General features: G+C 35.0%; 1 protein-coding gene across 1 annotated transcript in view; it reads left to right on the top strand.

Moving 5' to 3' along the window:
* NUBPL (NUBP iron-sulfur cluster assembly factor, mitochondrial) overlaps positions 1 to 23,523 on the top strand; it is a 223,000-nt gene that overhangs the window by 79,207 nt on the left and 120,270 nt on the right. Inside the window, exons 5-6 of the mRNA XM_047075581.1 lie at positions 8,200 to 8,239; positions 8,330 to 8,420. Coding sequence (XP_046931537.1) covers positions 8,200 to 8,239; positions 8,330 to 8,420 — 131 coding nt within the window. The remainder of the gene's footprint in view (positions 1 to 8,199; positions 8,240 to 8,329; positions 8,421 to 23,523) is intronic.

Raw genomic sequence — 23,523 nt, forward strand, 5'->3', positions numbered from 1 at the left:
AAAATGGAGATATAGTAGAGAACCAAGAGAACCAAAAATTTATTTTTTGAAGACTAATAAATTAGACAAATGCCCGGCAATGTAGAATTAAAAAAAAAAAAAAAAGACCTGTAAATATATTGGAAATAATAAAAGGGACTTGACAGATATAGCCATGGGTTTAAAATCTGAGATATTTGGACAGTTTTATGCTGATACATTTGAAAATTTTGTTGAAATGGGCAATCTCTAGAAAAATGTATATCACTAAACCAAATTGAGGAAGGAATAGAACATCTAGTTTATTCTATACCTACTAAAGAAATGGAATCAGTAGTTAAAAATCTTACCATGAAAATAGCAAACCAGTACTCCATTCTTATATAAACTCATTCATAGGGTAGAAAAATATATAATATTTTCCCAACTTAGTTTATAAGGCTAGTAAAGCCTTAGTGGGATAGAATGAAATGGAAAAATTATAGGCCAGTCTCTCTAATTAACATATATAAAAAGTCTTAAGCAAATATTAGCAACTTGTTAGTATTGTATAAAATAGCTATATTGTGATTAAATGGCGTTTAATCCAGGGGAGCAAGTTGGTTTGACATTAGAAAAAAATTTAACGTAACTTAACAGTTTTGTAAGTTAAAGGAGGAAAAGTATGTTATTCAGAAAGATGCTGAACAGGCATTCTATAAAACCAAAAAAAACCCATTTTTATCAGTACTCTTCTTGAACTAGAACTGAAAGAGAATTTTATTTAACCTGATATCCTGATAAAATGTTAAATAATATATTTGTATTTTTATAAAAACACAAAGCAAGCATTATACTTACTGGTGAATTGTTAAAAGCATTTCATTTAAGTCCTCCCCCACCGAGAGAGTGAGAGACCATGGGCACATGCACATATGAGCACATGTTGGGGAGGGGCAGAGAAAAGGAGAGATAGAATCCCAACCAGGCTCTACACCATCAGCACAGAGCCCGATGTGGGGCTCGACCCACAAACTCTGAAATCATGACCTGAGTCAAGATCCAAGAGTCAGACACTTAGCTGACTGAACCAATTAGGCACCCCAAAAGCATTTCATTTACTATTCGGAATGAGACAAGCAGTCCTGGTATCACACCTTTTATTTAACATTGAACAGGCACTCCTAATCTGCAAATAAACCCAGACACATACTAACCCTCATGAATTAGGAACTGAATAAAAGAAGCAAACTGTCATTATTTGTAGAAAGTATCATTATTTATATAGAAAATTTAAAAAAGACTTTCGGGATGCCTGGGTGGGTCAGTCAGTTAAGCATCTGACTTTATTGCATCTCAGGTCATGATCTAATGGTTGTGAAATTGATCCCTATGTTGGGCTCTGCACTGAGCATGGAGCCTGCTTAAGATTCTCTTTCTCCTTCTGCGCCTAACCCACTCATGTGCATGCTCACTCTCTCTTTCTCTCAAAAAACAAAACAAAGCAAAACAAAACAAAAAACTTTCGACAAATTATTAAAATGAAGAAGGGAATTTAGTAGGTTGGCTAGATATAATAATAATATACAAGAAAATTAAATTTTTATATATCAGTAATAAGTTAGAAAATGTAATTTCAAAAAAGATACAAATGTCTTAAAAAAATACAGGGCACCTGGGAACAAATCTAACAACAAATGTATGAATCTTATGTGGGGAAAAAAATTCTAAATCCTTATTGAAAGATTTTACAGATGTAAATACATGGAGAAACAGATGTTCATGGATAGGAGTACAGAATTTTATAAAGATATCAGTTGTTTCTGATAGTCTCACAAATTCAATCAAAATTCTATTTGTGGAAAATGACCGCGTTGAATATACAATTTATAAAGATGAGCAAAGAGCCATGAATAGGTAAGACACTCCTGAAGAGAGAGAACCAGGTAGGGGATTTACTCTAGCAGGTAGGAGAACTTAATGTAAAGTTATACCTTGTTCAATATTGGCTCAAGGCTGGACAAACTAGTACAACTGAATAGAGAGCCCAGAAACAGACTCATACACATATGGAAACCTGATTTATGACAGAGCTATCATTGCAGATTACTCATGGTGGGACAAGTTATTATCCACATGGAAATAAAATGGATTCTCACACCACACACAGAAATTAATTCCAAATAATAAGTTTAAGTACTTAAATGTGAAATGCAGAACTATAAAGGGTTATAAGAGAATATCTCGGGGCGCCTGGGTGGCTCTGTTGGTTAAGCATCCAATTTCGGCTCGGCTCATGATCTCACAGTCTGTAGGACTCTGCTGACAGCTCAGAGCCTGGAGCCTGCTTCACATTCTATGTCTCCCTCTCTCTTTTCCCCTCCCTGCTCTCACTCTGTCTCTTTCTCAAAAATGAATAAATGTTTTAAAAAATTAAAAAAAGAGAATATCTCATTGACAATATTTTAAGGAAGGATTTCTTAAACCATAAAGGATAAACCATAAAGGAAAAGGATAAACCATAAAGGGAAAAATTAATGTCTTTGATTACATAAAAAGTAAGAACTTCTGGGGGTGCCTGCCTGGCTCATTTGGTAGAGCATGTGCCTCTTGATTTTGGGGTTGTAAGTTCGAGCCCCACAATGGGTGTAGAGATTACTTTAAAAGAAAAAATCTATATAAAAAAGACCTTTTATTCAGAAGACACTATAAACAGTTAAGCAGAGTCTTGTTCAGGATAATGGACATGAATGCCTAGTGCGTTTGATTAACGTATTTGATATTTACAAAACTGGAAGGTAGTTTAGGAGCAAATTACTAGGAAATACATAGAAAATGAAGGAAACACATGCACCACAAGATCTGCCTATCATCAATTCATGGAAACAAAGGAAAAATAATCATATTTTATGTCATCTTGCTCAGCTATTCATAGCATTTACATGATTATGTAATTAAAATGGTGATATAATTACATAGAGAGGATGAGTGCCTGAAAAGTGTGCCTGTGTTCACGAAAAAATTACTAAATCCTATAAAATTTTATGAGACAACTAAAAGTTGTGAAAATTTGAATAAGGTTCACAGATTAGTTAATCATATTGTATCAGTGTTAGTTTCCTGGTTGTGATAATTGTACTATGGTTATGTAAGATGTTAACATTAAGGAAAGCTAGGTAAAGGGCATATGAAGACTGTACTATTTTTGCAACTTTCTATAAGCCTCAGATTAATTCAAAATGAGAAGTTAAAAAAATCATTTGGGTTGAGAGTTGTTGGCTCTGGGGAGTAAGAAATGGAAGAGGGTTGTAAGATTATTGACTTTCAGTAACAATTTTATAGTATAACTTGACTCTTTAATCTGTATCCATATGTAATTGGAGAAAATCAAAGTATAAAAAATACAGAGCACAATGGTGAAAAGTTACTCTGAAAGTTTAAGTTGGATGCTTTGGGGAAAAACTGACATATAAACCATGCCTATATGTTTTATCTACAGTTCTCAATTTCAGTCTCTTTAAGAAGGAGAAACAGGCTAAAAGACACTGATGAAATCTGACTGCAAAATTCTACTAGATTTTTATGATCTGTCCTAGACTTTTAGCTCAACACTAGTCCAAGTTGCGTAAAGTATCTAGAGGGCTTTTTCTATACCTTATTATGGTGAAATAGACTATAGTAGCAAGAATGAATGAGAATGTGGCTACACAGATCGTTTGATAAAAGAAACCATATTTTATAGTGATAAAAATTATTTTATAGTTTATATACTTTTTAGTTGACTGCAAACTGTAATTTCTTTTCCTGTTTTTTTTTTTTTGTGTGTGTTTTGTTTTGTTTTTTGTTTTTTGTAGGTACTTGGTCATAAACAGTAGATTGTTTTTCCCTCGAGATTAATGCAACTTCTTGTCTCCAATGACAAAGGAGAGTATAAAATATATTTTTTTATTGTGGTAAAATACACATAACATAAAGCTTACCATCTTAAACTTTTTTAAAAATAAAGTTTATTTGTTTATTTTAGAGAGACAGTACACGCACGTGGGGGGAGGGGCAGAGAGAGAAGGGGAGAGAGAGAATCTCAAGCAGACTCTGCATTGTCAGATATCGTGAGATCATGACCTGAGCTGAAATCAAGAGTCAGTCGCTTAACCAACTGATCCACCTGGGCACCCCACCATCTTAACCATTTTTAAGTATACCGTTCACTGGCCTTTTAAATACATTCATAATGTTTTGCAGCCATCACCACTATCCATCTCCATAGCTCTTCTTGTCTTGTAAAACTGAAACTTTATACCTTTCAAATAGTAACTTCTCACTGCCACCTCCCATGCTGCTGGCAACTGCTTCTCCTTTTTGTCTGTATGATTTTTACTACTTTACGTATTTCACGTAAGGAGAATCATACAGTATTTCTCTTTTGTGACTGGCTTATTTCACTTAGCATAATGTCCTCAGGGTTCATCCATGTTATAGCATGTCAGAATTTCCTTCCTCTTTAAGACTTTAATAATTTAAAGTATTCTATTATGTATCTATATCTATATCTGTATCTATATATATGGATATATACATATATATATATACACACACAGACACACACCACATTTGGCTTATCCATTCATCTGTCAGTGGACACTTGGGTTACTTACACATTGTAGCTATTGTGAATAATTCCCCTATGAACATGAGTGTACACCTATATCTTCAAGACCCTGAGACCCTCATTTCGTTCCCTTTCTGTATGTACTAAGAAGTGGAGGTCCTGGTTCATGTGGTAATTTATTTTTAGGTTTTTGAGGAGCCACTGTATTATTTTCCATAGCAGCTATACCTTTTTATATTTCTACCAGTAGTGTACAAGTATTCTTCAAACTTCTGCATATTCTTACCAGTACTTCTTATTTTCTGTGTTTGTCAGTTCTTTTTTTTTTTTTTTAATGGTAGCCATTCTAATAGGTATGAGATGGTATCTTATGGTAATTTTGATTCACATTTCCCTAATGATCAGTGATGTTGAATATTTTTCCATGTGCTTTTTGGCTATTTGTATATCTTCCTTGAGGAAATGTTTCTTCACTTCCTTTGCCCATTTTTGAATTATGTTTCATTTTTTGCTGCTGTTGTTGAGTTTTAAGATTTAACATATTCTGTGTTACTCGGCAATCAAAAAGAATGAAGTCTTGCCATTTGCAATAACATGGATGGAACTAGACAGTATTGTGCTAAGTGAAATTAGAGAAAGACAAATATCATATGACTTCACTCATGTTGAATTTGAGATACAAAACAGATGAACATGAGGGAAGGCGAGCAAAAATAACATAAAAATAGGGATGGGGACAAACCATAAGAGACTCTTAAATACAGGAAAGGGTTGCTGGAGGGATAATGGGTGGGGGGATGGGCTAATTGGACAAGGGGTGTTAAGGAGGACACTTGTTGGGATGAGCACTGGGTGTTATATGTAGGTGATGAATCACTGGATTCTATTCCTGAAGTCATTATTGTATTGTTAACTAACTTGGATGTAAATTTAAAAAAATGAACCAAAAAGATTTAGTATACTCTGGATATGAATCCCTTATACATGATTTATAAATGTTTTCTCTCATTCTGTGGCTTACTATTTTACTTGTTGATACTGTCTTTGATGCACAACATTTAAAAATTCTCATTAAGTCCATGTTTATTATTTCTTTTGTTGCCTGTACCTTTGTTGTCATATCCAAGAAATCATTGCCTAATCCAATGACATGAATCTTTTGCTCTATGTTTGTTTCTTTAAATTTTTTTTTCCAACGTTTATTTATTTTTAAGACAGAGAGAGACAGAGCATGAATAGGGGAGGGGCAGAGAGAGAGGGAGACACAGAATCGGAAACAGGCTCCAGGCTCTGAGCCATCAGCCCAGAGCCTGACGCGGGGCTCGAACTCCCGGACCGCGAGATCGTGACCTGGCTGAAGTCGGACGCTTAACCGACTGCGCCACCCAGGCGCCCCTCTATGTTTGTTTCTAAGAGTTTTATAATTTTAGCTCTTGCATTTAGGTCTTTGATCCATTTTGAGTTAATTTTTGCATATGGTGTTAGGTAAGGGTCTGACTTCATTCTTCTGCCTGTGGATATCCAGTTTTCTCAGCACCATTTGTGGAAAAGACTGTCCTTTCCCCATTGAATGATCTTGGCCTCCTGTCAAAAACGATTTGATTATATATGTGATGGTTTATTTCTAGGCTGTCTCTTCTATTCTACTGGTCTTTATATCTGTCTTTATGCCGGTACCTCACTGATTTGCTTACTTCAGCTTTGCAGTTAAGTTTTGAAACCAGGAGCTATGAATCCTTCAGCTTTGTTCTTCTTTTCTAGATTGATTTGTCTATTTGGGATCCCTTGAGATTCCATATGAATTTTAGGATGGGTTTTTTTGTTTGTTTCTGCAAAAAATGTCATTGGGATTTGACATAGGGTTCCATTGAATTTGTAGATTGCTTTAGGCAGTATTCGCAATATTAAGTCTTCCAGTCAATGAACATGATAGGTGTTTCCTTTTATTTATGTCGTCTTTGATTTTTTTCAGCAATGGTTTGAGGTTTTCATTGTACAAATCTTTCATCTCCTTGGTTAGGTTAATTCTTTTGATTGTTTTTGATGTTACAAATGGAAGTGTTTTCATAATTTTCTTTTCAGATTGTTGTTAGTTTGTAGAAATGCAGTGGATATTTGTGTGTTGACTTGTATCCTGCTACTTAGTTGAATTCATTAATAGCTTTAATAGTCTTTTTGTGGAATCTTAAGGATTTTCTATAAATAAGATCATATCATCTGCGAACAGAGAAAACTTTTTCCTTTCTTTTTTTTTTTTTTTTTATGAAGTTTATTGACAAATTGGTTTCCATACAACACCCAGTGCTCATCCCAAAAGGTGCCCTCCTCAATACCCATCACCCACCCGCCCCTCCCTCCCACCCCCCATCAACCCTCAGTTTGTTCTCAGTTTTTAACAGTCTCTTATGCTTTGGCTCTCTCCCACTCTAACGTCCTTTTTTTTTTTTTTTTACCTTCCCCTCCCCCATGGGTTCCTGTTAAGTTTCTCAGGATCCACATAAGAGTGAAACCATATGGTATCTGTCTTTCTCTGTATGGCTTATTTCACTTAGCATCACACTCTCCAGTTCCATCCACGTTGCTACAAAAGGCCATATTTCATTTTTTCTCATTGCCACGTAGTATTGCATTGTGTATATAATCCACAATTTCTTTATCCATTCATCAGTTGATGGACATTTAGGCTCTTTCCATAATTTGGCTATTGTTGACAGTGCTGCTATGAACATTGGGGTACAAGTGCCCCTATGCATCAGTACTCCTGTATCCCTTGGGTAGATTCCTAGCAGTGCTATTGCTGGGTCATAGGGTAGGTCTATTTTTAATTTTCTGAGGAACCTCCACACTGCTTTCCAGAGCGGCTGCACCAATTTGCATTCCCACCAACAGTGCAAGAGGGTTCCCATTTCTCCACATCCTCTCCAGCATCTATAGTCTCCTGATTTGTTCATTTTGGCCACTCTGACTGGCGTGAGGTGATACCTGAGTGTGGTTTTGATTTGTATTTCCCTGATAAGGAAACTTTTTCCTTTCTAATTTGGGTGCTGTTTGTTTCTTTTTCTTGCCTCATTGCTCTGGCGCTCTCAGTATTATGTTGAATAAAAATGACAGAAGTGAGAGTATCCCTGTCTTGTTCCTGATCTTAGGGGAAAACTTTCAGTCTTTTACCATTGACTATGATGTTTGCTGTGGTTTTTAATATATGACGTTTATTAATGTTGCGATACAAAATAGAGAACTTATTAGATGCATGCATGTGTATTTGTATGTGTACTTGTCATGTATACACATACTAAACACGTATATAATTTATATATGTATATATATGAATAAAATTGATGGATACAATTACTTACGGAGGCTATTTTTTTTAGAAACACTTGAAAATTATATATGTTTCTTAAAACTTTATCCCAACTACTTTTAGATGTTGTATCTATTGTAAGTATTGGTTGTGTGCTTGGTATAATGTTTAAACTGTTGTTTATTGAGGTGAATAAGTTGGAAGTTAAAGAGCAGCAGTTTGAATAGCCCATTTGTATTTTTAATTTGACACTTTTTGATAAGAAAATAAGTCAGTATGTTTGTATATTCTAAAAGAGAGTTTTTTATTTTTTATTTTTTAACTTCAGACAACCTAATGAGGCCTCTTTTGAATTATGGTATTGCTTGGTAAGTATATCTTTTTTACTTTATGTTACTTTTCAGAATACTATTGATTAATATATGTAAATTAGCTATATTTTTGGTTTACTCTTGCAGTATGTCTATGGGCTTCCTGGTTGAAGAGACTGCACCAGTTGTTTGGAGAGGCCTTATGGTAATGTCAGCTATTGAGAAACTATTGAGGCAGGTAAGAAAATTGAATTAAGTGTCATTTTATTATTGGCACATTATTGTTAATGCATTTGCTGATTGGAGAGTGGTTAATATTTGCAGTCAGGCTTGAGATGTTTTGCAAAAGAATCCAACTAATCGACTGGATGTATAATGAATTATGTGGCACCAAGACCAGTTTCACTGGTCTGTGATTTAATCTTACCCATTGCTTATGATTACCGAAAATCTTAATGTCTTATTTTATATTGTTCTTTTGCTTTGTTCAGAGTCTGCAGTCAGATGATGAAATCTATAAGTAATCTGCCTTCTTTAGATTTATGTTTAATCTCATTGTGGCCAATATTGAGTTATAAGGGCAGTGTAGACATTCTTGCATGTAGAAAAAAATTATATAAATCATGCTCACGTTTTAAAATTGCTTTAGAACAAAATAAAATTTTGTTTTACTCTGAGTACATCTGGCTCTTTATTTATGTATATAATATCTGCCCAATCAACTTTAATTTATCCTTAAGGAAGAGAACAGTTGATTGGATAATCTAAAAATATCAGATGGGATTTATGTTATTTATAGAAATAGTTTTAATTTTTTTCTAGTAGCTGTGAATTTGTAGTTAATTATGTTCTAGATAAATATTATAAGTAATTTGGATTTTCTCCATCCATTTACAGCAATTATCCCTTATTTATTCAGATTTTACTTTGGGTCAGGAATTACGTGATAAGTTGACAATTCTAATCATAGATATTCCTATATTCATTTCTAGTTGAAATAGTTGGTAAATGAAATATGTCTTGAACTCTGAAACTCTTTTTTAATGTTACATCTTGTCTTCCTTCTGCTGCTTAAGTTCTGATAAATGTGCTTTTTGATCTCTGGTCCCAGAGTCCTGCTACTTTCCTAGTGCGTTCAAGTCTCGTGGCTGCATTTCCTCCCCTTTTATACTCAGATCCCATAGTTGGCTATTTCAGTTGTATTCCCAACAACACCCCTTCTTTAGCAATTCCTTTGTGACCTTGATCTTTAACCTTTATTTGTGTGGATTAACTCAGCCTCTTTTTTTTTTTTTTTTAAGGAAATTCTACAACAGTCTTCATTCAGGTTATAATTAAAGTTAGAGTCAGTGGGAATTTGGAAACACCAAGAGGAAAATTCTGATTTTGTCATCAGAATATTCTAAATATTAATTTTCCCTTCCTATGTTACTGTTATAATTCTCAACAGGAAATGATTCAAATTTTTTCCTAAGCCTTATGGATGGTCACAAGAAAATGGAAATACTTGTATTTTTCAAGTGATCAGAGTCTTGGAGATCCAAGTCAGTGATAAGAGACACAGAGATATAGCCAAGTATTGGTGCTGTCCTCTAAGGGAAGCAGGATCCTGCCTCCAAGTGTCCTTTTTAAGTACTAAGACCCATTTAAACCTCAGACTGCAACAGGTGGTGAAAACATCTCTGGCAAAAGAGCCCCTGAGGGTAGACAAGAGAGACCCAGTATGCAAGTACCCTCAGGAGAGGGGCAAAGGGAGTTTCCCATGGAGGAGTGAAAGTAAACCTGACAGTACACATTAATTAGGCTGCAAAAAATTTGTGCCTGAAACTCACACTTATATTTAGTACCTGCTTTTATAAATGAAGAAAATCTTATGAGAGGTAAAAGATCAAAGAAGAAACCAGATTTATTATTTTTTTATTCTGAGGTGTTAGGGAAGAGAGGAGGGGCAGGATCCTGATTCCACATTATCAGTCAGTGTCCTTCCATAACCCAGCCTCTTTTATCTACTGCTGAATACTGTTGGAGTTATAGAATAATTATGTTAATTGCTGGCATTATACATTTTTGATTTCTGAATTCAAGCCACACTCCCATCATGTCAGTCATCTGACATTATTCATGTTCTTCTCAACAGTTATCAAATACTAAGCTTAAGAAATATTTATGGAATTTGGTGGTCTGGTAGAGGCCCTAGTGGAGATTTGGAGATTTGGCTCCCTGACACATAAGTCATATAAAAGTCACAGTTTAGGGGAGCCTGGGTGGCTCAGTCAGTTAAGCGTCTGACTTTGGCTCAGGTCATGATCTCACGGTTCATGGGTTCAAGCCCTGCATCTGGCTCTGTGCTGACAGCCCAGAGCCTGGAGTCTGCTTCAGATTCTGTGTCTCCCTCTCTCTCTGCCCCTCCCCTGCTTGTGCCCTGTCTTTGTCTCTCAAAAATAAGTGTTAAAAAAATTAAGAAAAAAAGTTACTGTTTACTCACATAAATGCTGAAGGTCCATTTTTAGCAAAACATGCTGCAAAATATCAGGATGAAAGATGAGGTGAGAAAATGGATCTATAGCTTATTTTATTGGGATACTCTGTAAGATATTAGGACATTACACTGTATATTCACCTTACAGTCTTTTTAAAAGTTACTTTTATCATTTGTACATTTTAATTGGGGGTGAAAAGTTGATATTTTTGGACTATACCGTGACCAGTGTTTATCATCTGAGTTGCTAATTAGGGAGTGTTTTATTTTTGTTTTTTGTTTTGCTTTAGGAAAGCACACCAACACTTGGTAAGTTTAACATCTTTTGTGAAAATTCAGTGGCTCGATAGTTGCTCTGTACAGCAGTGAACTGTGGAGGCTACCTGATTCATTGGCTAATAGAAAAAAAAATTGCATATAACATATATACAGAAGAGTGTACAAGTCATAAGTGCACAGTTAGATGGATTATCCCCAAGTGAAAATACCTATATAATTATTCAGGACATGATAAATAGAATATAGAAGTTCCTTTCATGTCTCTTCATAGTTACTCTTTTGAGGAAGAAGATAAATACTTATCGTCAGTCTACCATCTTGAACTGAAAGCCTGGTTTAAAGTTTTTTCCCTCTCCCTTGTGAGATTTTATTGAGTTAAACTTATGCATACTATGGAATGCAGAGATCTTATAAGTATGGCTTAGTTATTTTTGATAAATGTGTATATATCTGTGTAACCATACCCCAGTCAAGACAGAGAACATTTCCATCCCCCATAGTGTTTCATTGGGCATTCTTTTATTCAATCTCCCACTCATAGGCCATCACAGTTGTGATTTCCAGTATCATAAATGAGTTCTGCTTGTTCTCACACTTCATATAAATGGAAACCTACAGAATGTAGTTGTATTTGGTTTCTTTCTCTTAGCCTAATGCATTTGAACATCATCCTTTTGTTGCCTGTATCAGTAAATGAGTCCCTTTTTATTGCTCAGTAGTATTCATTGCATGAATATAATCAAATACTGTTTGTTCTTCTATTGATGGACTTTTGGGTAGACTCCAGTTTTTGGCTATTATGAATAATGCTGCTATAAATACTTGTACCAGAGTTCATAAGAGTTTCAGTTGCTTCGCATCTTGTCAGCATTTGGTGTTGTCAGTCTCTTCACTAGTGGATGTAAAATGGTATCTTATCATTTTAGTTTGTGCTTCCCTGTTGTTCAGTGATGTTTAGCCCCTTTTCATGTGTGTATTAGATATCACTGTGTCTTACTTTATGAAGTGTCTGTGAAGTCTTCTACTCATTTTTTTATTGGCTCTTTTTTCTTCTTATAATTGAGTTGTAAGAGTTTTAATATATTCTGGCTGTGAGTCCATTGTCAGATATATGTATTGGGAATATTTCTCCCAGTATGTGGCTTGCCTTTTGATTAACTGATGTTTTAAATTTTCATGAAATCCATTTTATCAAAAAGAATTTTTTTAATGCTGAATGCTTTTTGTGTCCTCTCTAAGAAATCTTTGCCTGTCAATCCAAGGTTACATATTCTCATATATTATTGTCTCAGAGCTTTATAGTTCTGGTTTGCACATCTTAAGCTTTGTGTGGGAAGTGAGATAAAGGTTTATATTTTTTCATAGTTGTGGTATAATAGTAAATATATTTGTTTTTGCTCTTGGGTCCTGGCACAAATCTCCTAAAACCCTTGGAATTTCCTGAGTTATTAATAGGAGTATCTTTTGTCATTTATGAGGAATCCCTTTTTTTTTTTTTTTTTTAATTTTTTTTTTTTTCAACGTTTATTTATTTTTGGGACAGAGAGAGACAGAGCATGAACAGGGGAGGGGCAGAGAGAGAGGGAGACACAGAATCGGAAACAGGCTCCAGGCTCCGAGCCATCAGCCCAGAGCCTGACGCGGGGCTCGAACTCACGGACCGCGAGATCGTGACCTGGCTGAAGTCGGACGCTTAACCGACTGCGCCACCCAGGCGCCCCGAGGAATCCCTTTTTGAGCATACCTGAGTTCATCCTAGTAAGGTGACTTACATTGGGGACCCTGGATAGACTCATGATGGGGCTGGTCTCCAGAAAGACCCAAGTGTTTAGAGGGTTGGGACTTTATCAGCCCCATCCACTGACCTCTGGGAAGGGGAAAGGGAAGGGGAAGTATGGTGTGGTTTAGATTAAGTAAGCTATGAAAACTTTCAATGAGCTTCTGCGTTGGTAAATGTATTTACATCCTCGTGGGTTCTGCATACCTAGTTCTGTGGTATACACATACAGAAGCTCGTATGCTGAGGGCCTTTTTGGACCTTGCTCTTTGTATCTCTTCATCAGGCTGTTTATCTATATTCTTTCTGAAACCCTTTATAATAAACTAGTAAACATAAGTAAATGTTTTTCTGAGTTCTGTGAGCCACTCTTATAAATTAATCACACCTGAAGGGAAGGGGTTATGAAAACCTCTGATTTATAGCCCGTCAGTCCAGGCACAGGTAACAACCTAGACCTGTGATTGGTGTCTGAAGTGGGAGTAGTCTGGTAGGATTGAGTCCTTAACCTGTGAGATCTGATGCTGTGACACTGTCTACACCAGGTATAGTACCTGGTGTAGATAGCGTCAGAATCAAATTAATTGCTTGGTGAAGTTAGAAAACACATAATAGATTATCTAGTTGTTCTAGCACCATTTGTTTAAAAGATTTCCCTTTCCCTATTGAAGTGACTTGATACAACAGTAAATGAAAATCAATTGAGTGTATGTGTATGGGTTTATCTCTAGGCACTCTGTTTCGTGTTCCATCTGTCTAGTTTAATCCTTACAGTAAAAGCATACTATCTTGATAATTGTGGCTGTGTAGAAAGCTTAAAGTCACAAAGTATGAGTCTTCCAGCTTTGTTTTTTTTCAAGATTGCTTTGCTTACTGTATGTTCTTTTCCATTTGTTTATAAATTTTAGAATCACCTTGTCAATTTGTACAGAAAAGCATGTTAGTATTTTATTAGGATGGTGTTGAATGTACAGATCATTTTTTTGTGTGAATCAAGATCCTGGCAATATTGAGTCTTCTAATCCATGAGCATGGTATATTCCTACATTTATTTAGATTTTCTTTAATTTCTTGGAGTGATATATAGTTTTTAGTGTATGGGTCTTGTACTTCTTAGATTTATTCCAAATATTTTATGTTCTTAGATGACATTGGAATTGGAATTGTCTTTTGTATTTAATTTCAAATTGTTTGCTATTAGGGCATAAAATATACACTGTTTAACTTTGTATATTAACCAACCTTGTGTTCTGTGATTTTACTGTATTTCTATTTTTAAGTAGGCATTATGTAGATTTCTTGGTATTTTATATGCACATGATTATGTTGTCTGTAAGTAAAACAGCTTCAATGGTTCCTTTCCAATCTATTTCTTTCATCTTATTTTCTCATTTTCTTATTGCACTGCCTAGGACCACAAGTATAATATTAAACAGAAAAGATGAGAGCAGACATCCTTGTCTTCATCTGGATTTGCAGGATAGGGTAACAATAAGTATTTCATCTTTAAGAATGATAGTGGTAGATTTTCACTGATGCCCTGTGTCCTTCCCATTTCTTTGTTTGCTAAGAGGTTTTATTGTGAAAGGGCATTGAATTTTTTCAAATGTTTTTTCCTCCCCATTTATGGAAATGATCATGTGTTTTTTATTTTATTAATGTAGTGATTTACATTGATTTTCTGTGTTAGACCAGCCTTGCATTCCTGGGATAAATTCTTGGGATATATTTTAATTATAATAAGTAATATTGGGGGTGCCTGGGTGGCTCAGTCGGTTGAGCATCCGACTTTTGATCTCAGCTCAGGTCTTCATCTCAGGGTCATGAGTTCAAGCCCTGCATTTGGCTCGTGCTGGGTGTGAAGCCTACTTAAAAAAAAAAAAAGTAATATTATAATTACTTCTAATATATTGCAGGATTAAATTTGTTAACATTTTATTAAGGAGTTTTAGATCAGTATTTGCGACGGATATTATTTCCTAATTTGTTTTTCCTGTAATGTCTTTTTCTGGTATTGTATGGGAGCTGTCTTGGCTTTGTAATAGGAGTTTGGAAGTACTTTCCTCTTCTTCTATTTTGTGAAAGTGTTGGTGTAAAATTATTAGTTTTGGTGTAATGTTTGTATTTTATGGGATTTATCAAGGAAATATGGGGCTGGGATGTTTTGTTTTGTTTTGTTTTTCCTACTTGGTTGGGAGAAAGTTTCTGAGGATTAATTCTGTTCACACCTTTTAAGTTCATCTTCTTTCAGTTTTGTTGTGTTTCATAAGAGTTTATTATTTCACCCGAGTTATAGAATATATATGTGTGTGTGTGTGTGTGTGTGTGTGTGTGTGTGTGTGTGTATATATATATATATATATATATATATATATATATGGTTGTTCATAATATTGCTTACTGCCTTTTAAAATAGAATATGAGATGTGGTGTTTGCTCTTTATTCCTAATATTGGTAATTTGTTTTTTCTCTCTTTTATTCTTGATTTTTCTTGCTTGGGTTTATCAATTTTGTTAATTTTTTCCAAGAATCAAATTTTGGCCTTTTAAATGTTCTCTATTTTATGTTTATTTCCTATTTTGTTGTTTTCCGCTGTTATTATACTCTTCCTTTTTTAAATTTCAGGCTTAATTTGTTTTTTTTTTCAACCTTCTTAAGTTAGAAAGTTAGATAATTGATTTTAAACATTTCTCGTTTTCTATTTTATTTCATTTTTAAAAATTTTTAACATTTATTTATTCTTGAGAGAGAGAGAGAGGCAGAGCATGAGTGGGAGAGGGTCAGAGAGAAGGACACAGAATCTGAAGCAGCCTCCAGGCTCTGAGCTGTCAGCACAGAGCCTGACGTGGGCTTCGAACTCATGAGCCGTGAGATCATGACTTGAACCAAAGTCAGATACTTAACTGACTGAGCCACCCAGGATCCCCTCTCGTTTTTTAGTATAAGTAGTTATGACTATAAATTTATCTTTAAAAAAATTTTTTTTAATATGTTATTTATTTTTGAGAAGCAGGGGAGGGGTTAGGGTTAGGGGACAGAGGATCTGAAGTGGGCTCTGTGTAGAGGGCAACAAGCCTGATGTGGGGCTTGAACTCATGAACTGAGAGATCATGACCTAAGCTGAAGTCGGATACTCAACTGACTGAGCCACCCAGGTGCTCTGGCTGTAAATTTATCTTTAGTCATTGCTTAGAATTCTGCAAATTCTCCAGTGTTGTGATTTCATTGTCATTCACTTTAAAGTAAATAATTTTTAATTTCCTTGTATGTGTTTAATTTTCCTAACATTTGGGGATCTTTTAAATAACTTAATGGTATTTATTTCTAGTGTAATTTTGTTTGGGTTAGAGAATTTACTCTGTAAAATTTCAATCTTTTAAAATTTTTGAGACTTTATGGACTAACATATGGTCCATCTTTCTGATTGTTCCATATGCTTTTAGAAAGAAATTGTATTTTTCAACTGTTGTGATAATATTCTGTAAATACCATTGAGGTAAGTTGGTAGTATTGTCAACTCTTTAATATCTTTATTGACTTCTTATCTAGTTACTTTGTCACCTACTGAGAGAGGATTACTTACTGTAATTAATGATATGGTTGGTTTTAAGTATACAGTTTTAAATTTTTTCTCAGTTTTCATCTATTTTTTCTTCCTTTTTTTTTTCTATTTTCTTTTGGATAAATGAAATACTCAAAAAATTCTATTTAAATTCTTCTCTTGACTTTTTATCCATATGTCTTCATATATTATTATTTTGTGGCTACTTTAGGGATTATAATAAGCTTTCTTAACTTTTCACATTCTTCTTAAGGTTTATATTGTGCTACTTCATATAAAATTTTTTGAAGGTATTTTGTTAATTTTAATTTTTATTTTGATTCCAGTGTAGTTAACATACATTATATTAACTTCTGATATAAAATATAATGATTCAATAACTCTCTACTCCTTGCTCATCAGGATAGTGTACTCTTAATCTCCTTCACCCATTTCACCCATCCTCACACCCACCTCCCCTCTGGTAACCCTCACCTTTCTCTCTCTATAGTTAAGAGTCTGTTTCTTGGTTTTTCTCTGTTTCCCCTTTGTTCATTTGTTTTGTTTCTTAAATTCCACATATGAGTGAAATCCTAGTATTTGTCTCTGACTTATTTTGCTTAGCATTTTCCTCTCTAGTTCCATCCATGTTATTGCAAATGACAAAATTTCATTCTTTTTTATGACTAATATTCCATTGTATGTATATATATATATACCACATTTCTTTATCCATTCATCTATTGATGGACATTTGACTGCTTCCATAATTTGGCTATTGTAAAGAATGCTGCAATAAAAATAGGAGTGCATGTATCCTTTTGAAATTAGTGTTTTCATATTCTTTTTTTAAATTTTTTAATTTTTATTTTTGAGAGAGAGAGAGAAACAGCACATGTGGGGGAAGGGCAGAGAGAGGAGGACAGAGGATCTGACACAGGCTCTGAGACCAATGTGGGGCTTGAAGTCACAAACTAGGAGATCATGACCTGAGCTGAACTGAACCACCACTGAACCACCAGTGTTTTCAAATTCTTTGGGTAAATATCCAGTAGTACAATTACCTAATCAAATGGTAATTCTATCTTTAATTTTTTGAGGAACCTCCATACTGTTTTCCACAGTAGCTATACCAGTTTGCATTCACATCAATAATGCATGAGGCTTTTTTATTCTCATACCCTTGCCAGCACTTGTTTTTTGTGTTTTTTATTGTGGACATTCCGACATTTGTGAGTTGATATCTCATTGTGGTTCTGATTTGCATTTCCTTGATGATGAGTGATGTTAATCATCTTTTCATGTGTCTGTTGGCCAAATGCATGTCTCCTTTGGAGAAATGTCTGTGTTTGTGCCTGTTTTTTCACTGGATGATGGTGATGATGATGATGATGATGATTGGTGTTGAGTTGTATAATTTCTTTATATATTTTGGATGCTGACCCTTCATCAGATACGTCATTTGCAAATATCTTCTCCCATTCAGTATGTTGTTTAGTTTTGTTGATTGTTTCCATTGCTATGTAGAGGCTTTCTACATTGATGTAATCTCAATAGTTTGTTTTTGCTTTTGTTTCCCTTGCCTCAGGGGACCTATCTAGAAAAAAAATGGTATGGCCGATGTCAGAGAAATTACTGCCTGTGCTTTCTTCTAAGATTTTTATGGTTTCAGGTCTCATGTTTAGTTCCTTAATCTATTTTGAATTTATTTTTATGTATGGTGTAAGGAAGTGGTCCAGTTTCATTCTTCTGCATGTAGCTGTCCAGTTTTCCCAGCACCATTTGAAGAGACTGTCTTTTTCCCATTGCATATTCTTACCTCCTTCGTTGAAGATTGACCATAAAATTGTGGGTTTATTTCTAGGCTTTCTATCCTGTTCTGTTGATCTATGTGACTGTTTTTGTGCCAGCGGCATACTGTTTTGATTACTACAGCTTTGTAGTATAATTTGAAATTTGGAATTGTGATACCTCCAGCTTTGTTTTTCAAGATTGCTTTGGCTATTCGGGTCTTTTGTGATTCCATACAAATTTTAGGATTATTTTTTCTAGTTGTATGAAAAATGCTGTTGGTATTTTGATAGAGATTACATTAAATCTGTAGATTGCTTTGAGTAGTATGAACATTGTAACAATACTTGTTCTTCCAGTCCGTGATCATGGAATATCTTTTCATTTATTTGTGTAGTCTTCAATTTCTTTCATCAGTGTTTTGTAGTTTTCAGAGTTCAGAATTTCAGAGTTTCAGAGTTTTCAGTGTTTGTAGTTTTCAGAGTCGGATACTCTCTCTTATCTCCTTGGTTAAGTTTATTCCTAGGTATTTTATTATTTTTGGTGCAGTTGTAAATGGGATTGCTCTCTTAATTTCTGTTTCTCCTGCTTCATTATTAGTGTATGGAAATGCAACAGATTTCTATGCATCGATTTTGTATTCTGCAACTTCAATGAATTCATTTATCAATTCTACTAGTTTTTTGGTGGAGTATTTGGGGTTTTCTATATAGAGTATCAGGTCATCTGCCAGTAGTGAAAGTTTTATTTCTTCCTTACCATTCTGGATGTCTTTTAATTTTTTTGTGTGTCTGATTGTTATGGCTAGGACTTTCAGTACTGTGCTGAATGAAAGTTGTGAGAATGGATATTTTTATCTTGTTCCTGACCTTAGGAGAAAAGCTCTCAGTTTTCCCTATTTTAAAAAAAAATTTTTTTTAACATTTATTTATTTTTGAGACAGAGAGAGACAGAGCATGAATGGGGGAGGGGCAGAGAGAGAGAGGGAGACACAGTATCGGAAGCAGGCTCCAGGCTCTGAGCCATCAGCCCAGAGCCCAACGCGGGGCTCAAACTCACGGACCGTGAGATTGTGACCTGAGCTGAAGTTGGACGCTCAACCGACTGAGCCACCCAGGCGCCCCCCAGTTTTCCCTATTGAGTATGATTTTAGCTATGGGTTTTTCATATATGGCATTTGTACTGTTGAGGTATGTTCCCTCTAAACCTACTTTGTTTTAAGGGTTTGTATCATGATAATTTTTGCTCTTTACTAATTCCTTTTCCTCCCATAAAATCACCCACCCCAAACTAGGAATGTCAATCAAAGAGAAGTCTTCAACCTATTACTTTTCTCTAGCTATAATTAACATAACTAAAGCCATGAAAGTAGAAGAGATGTCTCAGAAAGGATTATAGTAATGGTAATAATAGTGATGATACCTAATATCAGCAAATCTAATACCAAACCAACTATACCATATATCATTTTATGTAGCACTAAAAGAGGAGAAAAACAACTAAGATGAGGATGAATCTAATATAAGAATCCTATATACAGCTGGAACCCCAAAGGACTACTCTCTCTTAGGAGAAAGACAAATGAAATATAAATCCAAAATTTAGAAATAAATTGCAAGGAAATGTGCATCTATCAATTTGGGCACTGACATAAAGCAGAAAAATACCTCTGTAAGAAGATGAATCACAAGTTGTTACCCATGTAGCTTTCCAACCTGAATTCATACCACCAGTGGTCCCAAAAACCTCTAAAAGAGAAGTCAATTTAAAGTTCCCTCAGGTTGAAAATGCCTCAAGTTATTAGAGAAACAATACGAAACCTCTGGGAAAGAATCTGACAAAGCCAGGCATAAAGCAATTCTAAGAAGCCATCACTTATAAGATGCATCCTGATTAGAGAAATGTTAAATTATAGGGGAAAAAAACCTAATTTGTATTTGGAATGATAAAATACGACAGAAAAAGGGCACACTTATAGTTACTTGATATGATTTTAAGCATTTTATACATACTAAACACATTTAATCTTCACAACAATGTAACTGCCATAAGCCCCATTTTATAGATAAAGAAACTATGGCTCACAGAGGTTTTTGCCCAAGGACATATAGCTAATTAGATGTGTCACTGAGATTGGATCCAGGCAGATGTGGATCCAGAGTCCATGCCCTTAGCTACTGAGCTATGGGCATATTTCTGGAGAACATCAATATTTAAGTGGTATACAGAGAAAAAGACTGCAAAGATATAAAGAAAATTATGCAAGCAAATTTTTTTAAGTGATGTCAGATTTCTCACTGGAAATAATGAAAGGCAGAAGACAATGGAACAGCACCTTAAAGAGCTGAAGAAAAAAATGCCAATACAGAATTCTCTATGCAGTGAAAGGAGGAAGAGAAAATAAAACACATTTGCAATAAATGAAGGTTGAGAATATTTTTCACCAGTAGACCACACAACAAAAAAGAATAAACAAAGTTCTTCAGGATAAAGAAAAGTGACAGATGAAACTCAGATCTAAAGAAATGAAAAGCACAGATATAGCAAATATGGGTAATTATGATAGACTATTTCCTTAGTTTCTTTAAAAGATAACTATTAAATAAACTGATAACACTATTGTGAAATTTATAATGGAGATTTATATATATACGTATATATAAACATACATGTATATAATGTAAATATACATGTGTATGTGTGTGTGTGTGTGTGTGTATAAATTTAAAATATGTTATTTATTTTTGAGAAGCAGGGGAGGGGCAGAGAGAGAGGGACAGAGGATCTGAAGTGGGCCCTGTGTAGACAGCAACAAGCCTGATGTGGGGCTTGAACTCATGAACTGAGAGATCGTGACCTGAGCTGAAGTCGGATACTCAACTGACTGAGCCACCCAGGTGCTCTGGCTGTAAATTTATCTTTAGTCATTGCTTAGAATTCTGCAAATTCTCCAGTGTTGTGATTTCATTGTCATTCAGGGAGATAATAGGTGTTAGATGGTTATTTATAGTCCTTTAGTAGAACAGTGAATGAAGAAAGTCATAGGACTAACCATAAGTATGGATATATAAACAAGACCATGGTAGAAGTATATTCTGCTTGTTAGATAGAATTGGCCATGCAGGGGATTGTGGGGGCGTGGGGAAAGGAAAAAAGGATGAAAGCTTAAGGAGGAATAAAAGGTATCAAATGAAAGCCCTTTTCATTGTTTTAGAAAGGGGCAGATATACCTTTTCCAAGGCAGAGGATACAGTGAAGAGAGACTGAAGATTCTAGAACATAAGATTACTGGAAGAAGAATATTATGAAAGAGGCAAAGGGAATGGGATTAATAGTTTATGCAAATGAGTTATTTTTGGAAAGTAAGGCTAGTTCCAAGTTTGGTGAGTAAAATGGAAAAAAGAGTAGATGAGGGAACCCTATCAAACCTGGCACTAAAAGACAAAAGTTGTATTTCCTTGATCTTATCAGTGGAAGGACAAAGATAGTTTACTTAACAGAGCAGATTTGATCCACAAGTTTCAGTATTCATAAAAATCATCTAGGGAGCTAATTGAAAATTCAGATTTATAGCTTCCCTGTTCCACTCCCCCACTTGAAGATTTTCCTTCAGTAAGTCCAGAGAAGGGCCAAGGAGTTTGCATTTTTAGTAGATGATCCCAGGTGACTTACTAATGCTGGTAGTTCTAAAATTGGGATTAGGCATGCAATAGTCCAGAGGTGTAGTGCTTTTTAACTGCTTTCAGAATTTAAAAGAGAGAGAGAGAGAGAGAGAGAGAGAGAGAGAGAGATGAAAAGAAGAGTGATAGGATTCCTAGGTAGCAGTAAAGGCCCACTGAATGCTAAATACCATGATTTTTTTAGTTTTGCTAAGTTTTTGTAACTTCACCAACTCTCTGAAGACTGAAAGCTGACATGGGCAAACTTGTTGGATTCTGGGTTGACATGGCAGAAAGTCCAAAGGGGAAAATTATCTAGGGCATTAATGAGGGAAACATTGAAGTCAAGGCCTGATTTCCAGGCAGACAAGTAGTAAGAAGGAATCAGGAGGCCGGGTGAAATTGGAGGAAATTAAATAATAAAAAATCACCTGTGATGGGAAGAAGTTATTCAGTAACTGTGAAAAGAACAGGTGTAAAAAGTGACAGATAAGTTGATTTTGTTCAGAAAAGGGACATTAGAAAAGTTAAGCTTTTTTTGTTGTTATTGTTCAGATGGAATTGGGAAACGAGGTATTATTGAGGAAAGGCAGGTTTCTTTTAAAGTGAGAAAAATGTCCAAGGATCAAGTTATCTCATTGTGTTACTAGATAAAAATGCAGGATATACCCAATTAATTTGGATATCAGATACACAATGAATACTTTTTTTGGTATTATGTCCCAAATATTGGTTGGGACATACTCACACTAACTTAACTGAGTGAGGGTCCTCTACTTTTATTTGCTAAATCTGGAAACCCTAAGTGGAAGTGATGCTTCATAAAACACAGGGGAAGGTGTGTAAGGGTCAGGTTGGGAGAAGGTAGGCATGGTGGTGGAGTGGAGCTTAGTTGTTTGAGAATCAAAGTATGAAGTGATGTCAAGAGAACATTAGTTAGTGGAGAGTGGCAGGTGTGAGTAACTCAAAGAGGTACACATTAGAGTAGGAGGTGGAGCAAAGAATTAGGTTGGAGCAACCCTACTGGATTCATTCTTTGTAATTTGATAAAGAGAGATGGTTTGTCAACTTCTTTTACCAACATCTGGAGCTTCTTCTGAAAGATAACTTTTTTTTTCCCCTGCATACAGAATCAGTAATGTAGAGAGTCTCATGGTTTCAACTTGCCATTGTCTTATGCCAATTTATCTGAATAATTTTACCCCACCTCCTTTCAACCTCATTTGCTAAAAGGAAGTGAAGAGATTGATGATTAAATACGGTATATGTGCATGAATGCTTTTTGGATTGCATTGTGAAAATGCATATCAGTTTATAAAAATAGAAGTTAAACTTTATGATCAATTAGGATAACTAGGCTGATAAACATTAGAATGTCATTTTGAGTACTGGACTTATCAGTATGTCTTCCTTTTTATTCTTCTGAGTTTTGAAACAATTTCCTTTTATTTTCCATTTTGACTTTAAATAATTAAAGGCATAGACATCTAGTACATTTCATTCAGTGAATAACGCTTAAAATTTTTTTGTTACATGTTCACGTTACTGAGTAATATTTTTTCTCCTAAGTTGTGGTCAATAAATACAGCATTAGTTTAACTTGAATGAGGAAGTCTTGCTTTAGAATCTTCGAGTTTGATAATGTGAGATATTGGGAAAAATAATTTTACTTATTAGGAAGAGAACTTCAAAGGCTAGTCTGGTGTCAGCTCCTGCTGTGGTCACGGTGTAAACCCCAGAGACCAGGGATTTTGGCGGCAGTTTCAGTGCTTTTAGTTCAATCTCCACTATCCCCAAATGTGATGCAGATGCCA

Source organism: Lynx rufus, unplaced genomic scaffold (assembly GCF_022079265.1).
Source record: "Lynx rufus isolate CCGP_SWC_20201006 ecotype Redwood Valley unplaced genomic scaffold, mLynRuf1.p SCAF_13, whole genome shotgun sequence".
Taxonomy (NCBI): domain Eukaryota; kingdom Metazoa; phylum Chordata; class Mammalia; order Carnivora; family Felidae; genus Lynx; species Lynx rufus.